The sequence below is a fragment of the Sceloporus occidentalis genome, unplaced genomic scaffold, assembly GCF_023333645.1.
Source record: "Sceloporus occidentalis isolate IW3139 unplaced genomic scaffold, rSceOcc1.0.p SCAF_15, whole genome shotgun sequence".
Lineage (NCBI taxonomy): Eukaryota > Metazoa > Chordata > Lepidosauria > Squamata > Phrynosomatidae > Sceloporus > Sceloporus occidentalis.
The window spans coordinates 17,323,535-17,333,797 of NW_028316995.1; the positions used below are offsets into that span (position 1 = coordinate 17,323,535).

Sequence of the window (10,263 nt, forward strand, 5' to 3'; positions counted from 1 at the left end):
CGAAAAACTAAGTTTAATACCTTGAATAGCAACTCCGTGTGTATGTAGAATTGGTATGGGAATTATAATATGCACTAGTCCCCTATCCTTATGGCAAATATATCCCCCCTCACCAAGCACAATGTATATAGCTTTTTCACATACGACACAGTAAGTAACTAAAGTTTTTTTGACAGCACAGTCTTGGTGGTCCAACTGAGTAATATCTAATGCCACAATTATAGTTTGATCTACGTTATTTTTCAGACAAGCTCACGTTTACATTATTGCTGGAGCCTGTCTGGCTTTGGGTTTTCGATTTGCTGGCTCTGCGAACCAGGCTGCTTTCAACTGCTTGGTAAGACATAAACTTGTAATTAGAACAGCAGAGCTAACACGGTGTTCATTGGCTTTACTCGTTTGTTTTAATCTTCCCTTTTCCCCCTTCAGTGTAAATTTGCAAAAGACTTTGAATGTTTGTCTGGCCAAGCTGCTGGCATAGTAAGTGTATTTTGTTTTCTTATGTTCTGCCTTTTTAATTAGCTGCAGATTTTTCAATTATTGACTCTTCTGAGCAGGGCTAGCTTACTACTGTTAGTATTGTTTTAATATTGTATCCAAGAGTGTTTCATGGAGATCAAATGGGCAACTCGTAACACATTGACATGTAATGTAGTGTATTCTAATGCCGTGATTAAAAATAACATTTTAGGAAATAAAACGTTTTTGTGTGATGGTTTACCTATATCCTCCAAGCATAATGCGTAACAGATATCTGGCCAGTGTGCTTTAAGCTATAGGATGGGCATACTTTTCAAGTTCATTGACACATTTGTCATAGAATAGGTTAACAAAACTACCGGTAATTGTTACTGTTCCAGGATTTTGTTGGCTTTAAAAGATGTTATATGCTTGCCAAGCTGTCGGATAACACATGGCCTTTTCATCCTTGTTGCTCTTTAAGACAGGTCATTATAACCTGGAGACTTGCCTCAGCGTGGTGCTCTTATCCTTATCTATGGTAATGGCCGGCTCGGGGAATCTAACCGTACTCCAGCTGTGTAGGTTCATGCACAAGAAAACCGGCGGTGAAATGAACTACGGCTTCCATCTGGCACATCACATGGCACTGGGACTCCTGTTCTTGGGTGGCGGGCGGTAAGCCAGAATTACGGCAGTTTTGTCTTTTGTTGTCTCGGTGTTTGCTGAATTATTTTGCCCGCAGTGTATAGGGACTGCTCGGGCTTCTATAAATACAATGGCATTATTGTGTCATCACTCCTAGCTATACCAATTTTGTGTGGAATTACAATTTTCTAGTTGGGCGGTCTTATCCAGGGGTGATACCAAAAACCTCATTTTAATAGGGACAGAATGTTGATCCAGGAATTTATTCTGATTGCCATATTTGGAGTCGGGAAGGAATTTTCCCCCTGGTATGGGGCAATTGGCATCTGCTTCATAAGGGTTTTTTTTGCCTTCCCCTGGATCAACACATTAGGGACACAATATGTATATAGGTTGAACTTGATGGACTTTGGTCTTTTTTCAACCTTATGAACTATCTTACTATGTTACTATACACGAAGCTTCGTGTTATAAAAAAAAAAAATGGGTTGCATTTACATTATTTACATTATGATGCATGCTACGTTGCGTGTGACATAATTGCTGCAGTGTTCCAATCTCCTGGAGGCTCATGGGTAGGTGAGCATGAAACATTAAGATAAGTCAAAAGAAATAATTGTGAGGATTTAAGCTAAAGCATTCACTTTACATTACTTACATACCGTATTTGCTTGATTATAAGATGAACACCCCCCCCCCTTGATAAAAATAATCGGAAAGTACGACCTTGTTTTATAATCAGTCATCTGTTATGTAAGAGGGAGTCTGAGAAATAAGAGATGTTTAACATTTAAAGAATTCGAGGTGTGCACTGATTGTGTGTTCATCTGAGCGTCTTTGCCTGTTTTTTCCCCGATTTGCTGTTAAGGCTGGTTTTGTTTGTTTTGCAGTTATACTCTGAGCACTTCAAATTCTTCAATAGCTGCCCTGCTATGTGCTCTTTACCCGCACTTCCCTGTTCACAGCACAGATAATAGGTACGCGCCTCTGTCTGGTGTCATTATTCCGGTGGGCTGATATTGCTCCCTGTAGCTTTTACCTCTTGTTCACACAATAGAGAAATAGCATTGCTTTTTCTTTGACACCATGCATCTGATCCCAGGTTAGTGCTTTCTGTACGGGCCTTCGTTGTGGTTTGTGTCGCAAACTGAAGTGTGCAACGCACAGGGAACAAAAAAATAATGGAGACACGTTTTGTGAGAAAAGTTAATCACCAACCATAGCCTGTTGAAGACCACTTGATTCCACTTCATGCTTTTTGTAACTGCAGTGGGGGGAATGAGAAGTATGGCAGTGTAATGATCCTGGTACATATTAGGACTTTCGAAATGTAAATGCAATCATACCCATTTTAAGGCTAAGTTGAGCAAGCATGGATGGGTCCCACTGCACCTTGTAGAGACAAATCATTTTATGATTATCTAATCCCATTAAGAAAGTTATAAAGCATCTCCTGTGTATAGAAAGCAGACCAAAGCTGTTTATCTGTGTCTAATATTAAACATTTGCTTTTTTTAACCCACATGTTTACCTATCATCCTCTGATATCATATATAGGTATCACTTGCAGGCTCTGCGTCACCTGTATGTGCTAGCTGCAGAGCCGAGACTGCTGGTGCCTGTTGATGTGGATACAAACATGCCCTGTTATGTGCTTTTGGACGTCACTTACAAGGTATGAATGCTGTATGCAAATCACCAGAAACACGTACATTGAATGTCTCCGCTGGCATACGTGAGGCTTGGAATATTTCTTCTCCTGTTTGTTTGTTTTTTTTCTACAATGATAACTGGATTTCCAATAAACGTACTTTTTCTGCATTCTTATATTGCTGAGTTGAGCCGATCATCAAGCAAGAAAACCATGCCTGTCTGATTTGGTAACAGTAAATCAAAAAATGTGTCCTTAACTTAAGCTCTTTTTGTCTACAATTACAGGGAACCCAGTGGTATGAAGAAACTACAGAAGAGTTAATGGCACCTACCTTACTCCCAGAGCTCCATCTGCTGAAACAGGTACAGGGATTTAAGGACTAGTCTAGTGTTGTATCCATTTCGTGTTGGTGACTTTATAAAGTGTCACTCTGCAGAGCTGAGCCAAGCTGGACCACCCAGACCACCCAGGCCACATCAGCCTAAGTATACCTAAACATTTGCATGGTCCATTAATGAGCTTAGCCTTGAATATTTTATTTGTTTGGTTGTGGATTATCATGCAGTGTTTTGGGATTCATCCAATCTTAAATTGTATAGTCTACATGGAAGATGAAGAACCAAGTATTTGGTTACATGTTACAATTCCAAAAATACTTGTTTATATCATCTTTAGGAAAGTTAACTGAAATTTCAACAGTCCTCTTTTTCAAAAACGTTTCAAAGGGGAGATGTATAAAAATAATAATAATAAAAAAAACCTTAAAATAAACATATATAAAAAAATAAACTGAAAAAAATGAAACCTGTATTTGCCTCCTTATGATATAGAGGTACCAGGCGTAGCTTCCCATTTATGTTAGTGCTCTAATAAAATAGTCCTTTTGCAGCAGGCCGTAGTCTGAGCAATGTTCCCCTAGTGTTATTCAGCAAAAGCATTCAAGATTTTTTATCTTGTTGGCTAAATCAGTAGCTGTCATCTCTTAACTGTCTTGCCTCCTTTTTGCACAACTAGATTAAAGTCAAAGGTCCGCGATACTGGGAAATAATGATCGATTTACACAAAGGAACCCAGCAACTCAAGTAAGTTGTGAATTTCCTAATAATTGCAAGTGATTATTGCACTGCTCCCAAATATCAAATCTAAAAAAGCTACGTGATAACAGACTATCTGCGGGTACGTGAGGTCTTCTGCTCCGAACCTTAAACAGTGCTTGGGATTTGGGTATAGAGCATTATAATGCCATATTGCACTAAAGGAATTTCTAGAATTGGCTATACTGTTTATCATGCGAACATGTTTTACAATGTTTAGTGCATGGGCCATATAACAGAGGGGCAGAATTAAGGATCTGTAATGTTTCCTCACTCTTGTTTGTGATGTAATACATAGGGGGAGCCACCACCTATAAACATTAAAGATAAGAACTTGTAAAATTGAAATAGGAATCATTTGAGTTTATGGTGATGCTACAAACTGGATTAAGCCTCTCAATTAACCAACTTGATTCTCGTACCATAGTAGGAATGCACAGAATGTCAATGTATGCTCTGTAAGCTTAAGTTCTAGTAACCAATATGTAAGCTCCTATTATGTACTAATGTTTATATTGTGGAGAGTATGTTATAATACATCAAGCGACTGATGCAATGAATACACATTCCAAACATATAGAAGGCCACATAAAGGCGGTAGGAAGGAACTAAATCCAATACTATAAATACTATAAAGTAGTAATACATATTCCTACGATGGATTGCGTTACAGGCTTGGTGCATTGTGTGTGGGTGCACCTGGAAGCTGCAAGGGTGCAACTATACAGCATAATGTAATTTAATACAACAGTAATGTAATTAAAACAAAATGTTTCTTGTCAAGTAACATTTTTATTATGTGAGCTGAGATATGTTTGTTGCTTAATATGACCGTGTGGACTAAAGTTGCTTTGTTGTCTCTGCAAAGTGGCTCATAAGTTATAAAAATAAATAAATAAGATCAATTTCTTTAAGATCAATCCTCTCGAAGGATGGTGTTCTTTACGTGAAGCTTCGAGCAGGACAGCTCTCCTACAAGGAGGACCCTTTGGGTTGGAAAAGCCTGCTGGCTCAGACCGTGACTCACAGAAATTCAGAGGCTCGAACCTTTAAGGTAACCGATTTCACTCCCTGCCGGGCATAGGATTAAATTTGGAAATCTACGTTTAGTGCATATCAGAACGTCTTATGTAATATGCTACAAAAGATAGCATTCTCTTCCACAGCCAGAGAGGAGTAAACAGGCATTTAGTGACACTTCACTTAAAACTATAACTAAGGATCTAGGTTTGTTCATGCCTTCCACTGCAGTTGTCCTCAAACTACTAATTAACTTAGTCATTGCCCATGTGATGTATTGGCACAGATTTAGATTGTTTTCAGTAGGGCTTTTTAATACATAAAAGAAAACACCCTAAAATACACTTTTTTCTCCTTGGGGTCTCTGCTACTGTCCTAGTCTTTTTTTAAAGACATTTGGGGGTTGCATAGTGCAATATGGTTAAATCTCTTTATGTTCTTTTATTTTATGAATTCAATTTATTACTGTGCTAAATACGGGGCCTGATAAGTCGCCTAGTGCCGCACCTGGTTCGTGGAGTCCTGTTGTGTGACTATGAGCATCACACCTTAATCCATGTAATGTGGGCCATTCTAGAGCCTTTATACTGCAGTCGTCATTGGAAAAGTTTACCCCATGGGCTTCTGTTTGCCGTAGTCTATTGTTCCGTCTGAGGGAAAACCTTTGAGGTCTGGAAAAATCATGACATTTTATGCATATTTCTATGTCTTCAGATTTGACCAAAAAACTATTTTCTCAAACAGTCACAGATGTATAAACAGCGCCAGTTCTCCCGCACTCCTTTGAAACCTGATGAATGGATAGCTTGCAGACTTCTGGAGCTAGAGCCAAAGTCTAAATGAAATATTTTGTTGTATATGATAAAATTATATTAAAAATAAATTATGTACACAATAAGGAATAGATAGCATTCTTCTTGTAAATATGCATTTCCTTGCTTTAGCCAGAGGCTATTTCTGCTTTCACATCGGATCCAGCACTGCTCTCCTTTGCGGAATTCTTCTGCAAACCGACAACCGATATGGGTCAGGTAATATATGTAATCAGAATTATATATTGCCTTGTTATTATATGCTGCTTATATAACCGCACTTGAGTATTACAAGTATGTTTTGGGTTCTCCTTTTGTGTATTGAGTCTATATTATAGTTTAGTATGACGTAGAGCAGGCCAGATCAAACATAGTTTTCCTAGTGTCTTCACCTATTTGCTAATTTATACCCACCTTTTGTGTGTTTCCTGCAGGGGCAGCTGCCATAACTTCCTCCCCATTAAGTTATCTCCCCTTTACTGTTAAGTTGCTGAGAGCGGTTAAGTAAAAAAAAACCAAAAAAAACCCAAGCATTAGAAATAGAAGTATGAAATATGACATTTTGTCACACAATTATTCATATTCCCCCGATGCAAAATAAATATAAACTAATTGGGATACCAAAAAATATAAGTGAGTTATACTAAAAAGTTCCTTTTTTGAAAGCCTTAAATCATCTGCTTTTAGAAACAAGAGATGTTGGATCTGTTCTCTTCCATTCTGTATGAGTGCGTAACTCAGGAAACCCCAGAGATGCTCCCTGCATATATTGCCATGGACCAGGTAAGGGTGTTCTGTCACAATACAGAGATTGCCGTCACCCCTTAAGCTGGTAATTAAGGGATATAAAAAGTTGCAGCAACAAGAATGCCTGTTAGCATAAGTGATCCACTGAAAATGAATACAGTGCGTTTTCTCTCGCTGGTACCGATTATTCTGTTGCCCTTTACCCTGTGAAACGGAAAAGCGTATAGTTGACTGCCATCTGCCATTATGTTTGCACATGATGATAAAAGGCAAATGGGTAAAAAAAGGACAGCTTATCTACCTCCTACAGCGTCTCAGTAAAGTAAAATGTTCTACTCCATGGTTTATTGTCCTTTAGTCCTAACATTTCTACTTATTTGAATTGCACTTCATTTCTGTCATCTCACCTACAAGTAACGCATGCGAGTCCAGGAGAGGAGTGGATGATTGCCCCTCTGGCTCCCAAAAGTGAGGGCAGATCTCTTTATTGGGCAATCGTGCTCCCCAGCACACTGCTGCTGCTCAACGTGGGGCTGACGAGGGAGATCGCTGATCTCACCAGTTGACAGGGTTTAGTTTGTTAGGAAATGGGGAATATTAGGCTAATAAAACTCTGTTTTAACCAGATGTGGCTGCGTGTTCGTAAGTCTGTTACTTCTGGTAGAAGGTTCATTAGTGTTTATCGCACATCGGAGCTGAAAGCGTCTTCTAATCGCATGACAGCTTGAGGGAAAATGTGTGTGTTCTTCATGTATACAATTTAATCCCTACATACAATAGCCTGCAGAGAACCACACATCATTTTAACAGGGCTGTTCTTCTTCCTCTGCTGAACCTAACACTTTTATAGCCGCATGATAATCTTTGTTCCTAGTATGGCTGAATGCCCAAATCTATCCCAGAATTAATGAGATCTGTCACATGTTTTGCCATTAATACTTACTTGTTATTTAATACAAACAGGCACTGATAGGTTGTTGTCATTGAAAGTGAAAACGCTTCTTTAAAGTGTTGATGGAAAAACCATGAAAAAAAGGGCTTTACCTGACCAGGGGATTTATATCGGCAAGATGGACTGATATATCCCTATTTAATAATAAGAGGATTTATTTTACTTGTTTTGTAATGGGGTGGTCCGGTTACATATTTTTAATCCACCATTCTTAATGGCCACATTGTCTTAACCCAAACTTCCTGAGTGCACCTCGTTTAGCGTATAATATCAATTCACACACTTAAGATTTGAAACTTACTGGTCAAGGATGTCTGGATATCTGATTGCCTTTACATAAACCCCATCTTGACATTGTCCATGTTGACGCCATACATCTGATACTTGTTTTGTCTTGCTTTTTTCTTAGGCTGTGAGAAGGTTGGAAAGGAGGGAGATGACCGAGACATTTGAGTTGTGGCAGATAAAGTTGGTTCTGGAATTCTTTAGCTCTCTGAACCTCCAGGAACGTATGAAAAAGAATGCGAACCGTGGACTTTTTATGAACTCTGAATTTCTTCCAGTTATGAAATGCACCATAGATAAGACTTTAGACGAGTGGCTACAAGGTAAAGTAACCTGAACATATAGCGTGGCCCAAATAACCCAATTTGTTTTATCAGTATAAGGTGTTAGGACTGAACAATACGTAAGGGTTTTTCAACTAAATGTTTAATTACTCTGCAAATATATTTTGCCATGTACCCCCCCCTTTAAAGACCTGCAAAGATGAACTCACATTGTCCTCAATGAGAATTCAGGATTCAGAGATTCTATAGTCAGGGCTGCAGGCTCCAAACCCCAGAGGAATTACATTGAGCTCAAATGAGTCCATTTTCCATTATTGCCAATTGATTTACTGCATGCGAAATTTCCTTCTCCCGTCTACTGATAGTTTACATAATTACGCTCCTTATGTGTGCTTTGATGGCACTCCCATTAAAAAATGTATGGGAGTAGCGGCAGTAAATCCATGTTCAGCTAGCTGCATCCGTTAATTTCAGTATACATGTTGCAGAGCATCTGTAGGAAGTTGGATTTATTAATAGAGCAGCCATGTAGGGTGAAGTGAAAAGAAAAATCAGATTGCGGCATAATCACTAAAAGTAACTTTGAAGATTCCACTCAGTAACTTCACAATGTGTTATAAAAGATCTTCTGGAAGAAAGGAATGAGCTGGCCCTTCATGTATAGTTTGCTGGATGAAGAGGCCCCACAGATTTATGCAGGACAAATGAAAGCTATTCTTACATGCCATTCACTAAGCCTGGACCTTTATAATGTATAGTCAGGTCAGAGGTAAAACTGCTATTCTCCTGCAAACCCTTCCGGCAGGCTCACATTTTAGTAAATAAACACCACTGATTACCCTATTGGGCTAGTGGACTGTGTTTGCTGAATAACCCAAGTGACAAGTGTGTAATACATCTGCTTCTTAACAGTTGGTGGAGATGTGGCATTGCACTCGTATTTAGCTGGCCAGCCAATCGAGGAATCTCAGCAAAATATGCTTGCGTGTTTCCTGGTCTATCACTCCATCCCAGCACCAGAGGACCTTTCAGGAGCAGGAATCGAAGGTGAGGCAGAAATCATTCTGTTACTGCATTATACATTAAACAAAACTGTTCTTCATATCCTGCATAAGGTCTTGTAGATCAGCTGTTTGATTTTAAAGACAAGCCTTCAGCGCTTAACTTTCTTATGAAGATTGTATCTTGGCAAAGGTCTCCTGGTAGAAGGGATCAACTGCCCCTTCATAATTCCCGGTTACATCTGTGAGATTACATTTAAATCCTACAGCAACTCAATGCTTAGTGAAAAATGCTCCATCTATATCCCAAGAACACATATGCCTGAGGTATATATTGGGTATTATTTTGTTCTGTTGCTAAGAATTTGTATGAATGCATTATCTATCAGTATATATACTAAAAGACTTCCAGCATTTGAGGACTGATCCACAAATTCATTTAAAACATTTTACAAAAACTGGAAAGCTTGGGGGACTTTAAGATTTTGTATTGGGGTCCTCAGAATAAATGCTCATTACTGCATGTGTTTTCTTACTGGGTATCATCCGACCAATGCTTACCTAATGATAGCCGAGGAATCACTTCTGTATTCTGTCCAGCGGATTAAATATTACTGTTTAATAGTAAAGATTGCCCTCCTTGCTTTCCATGAGGTATTTCAAGAAAGTAGGTTAAATAATGGAAACTTAACCAAAAGCATTGCTTATGTCAAATACTCTGGTTTCTCTTCAGACTGAATAAATCTTTCGCTTTTATGTCAAAACCCAAGCAGTATGGCTTATATCTGTCTTCTGTGGAGGTAGTTGATAAGTGTTCCTTGATAAGATTGCAATCTATAAATCACAAGTCAGAAAGCAACACATTGTTCTTTCCCCTGAGCCTTCAAGAGTGGTGATTCTGCAAATGTATGTATAGACCAAGATCAAGATAAGAAATATATATACATTTCATTATATAACACTTGTTTTGTTTGTTCTCCTACTAGGAAGTCAGTGTTTTTCTGATCTGGTGCTGAAATTCAAAGACATGAAGTTGCCAGTGAGGGCATTGCTAAGACTGGCACCATTACTACTAGGAAATTCCCAATCCATGGCCCTGTAACCAACTAGGATCATTTGGCAATGTGCAACAGACAAATCAGAAGTCCAAAACATGTTGTGGAAATTATAATCTGTACAGCCTTGTCGGGAATTTTTTCGCTGTCGATACCGTTGTGGTTCACATTACAAAATACATTTAGAACCTATAAATTAACATAGAATTACCAGGATGAGGGAACAAACAGTCATAAAGATGCACAAATATT

General features: G+C 38.7%; 1 protein-coding gene across 3 annotated transcripts in view; it reads left to right on the forward strand.

Moving 5' to 3' along the window:
• Positions 1-10,058, forward strand: part of LOC149303340 (anaphase-promoting complex subunit 1-like) — a 29,460-nt gene extending 19,402 nt beyond the window's left edge. For all 3 annotated transcript variants that reach the window (XM_089481563.1, XM_089481566.1, XM_089481565.1), the window contains exons 35-47: positions 247-337; positions 430-480; positions 944-1,137; positions 1,998-2,084; positions 2,665-2,782; positions 3,046-3,123; positions 3,776-3,843; positions 4,771-4,909; positions 5,820-5,906; positions 6,375-6,470; positions 7,796-7,994; positions 8,868-9,002; positions 9,943-10,058. In XM_089481563.1, the coding sequence (XP_089337689.1) occupies positions 247-337; positions 430-480; positions 944-1,137; positions 1,998-2,084; positions 2,665-2,782; positions 3,046-3,123; positions 3,776-3,843; positions 4,771-4,909; positions 5,820-5,906; positions 6,375-6,470; positions 7,796-7,994; positions 8,868-9,002; positions 9,943-10,058 (1,459 nt within the window). The remainder of the gene's footprint in view (positions 1-246; positions 338-429; positions 481-943; positions 1,138-1,997; positions 2,085-2,664; positions 2,783-3,045; positions 3,124-3,775; positions 3,844-4,770; positions 4,910-5,819; positions 5,907-6,374; positions 6,471-7,795; positions 7,995-8,867; positions 9,003-9,942) is intronic.
• The last annotated feature ends 205 nt before the right edge of the window (positions 10,059-10,263 follow it).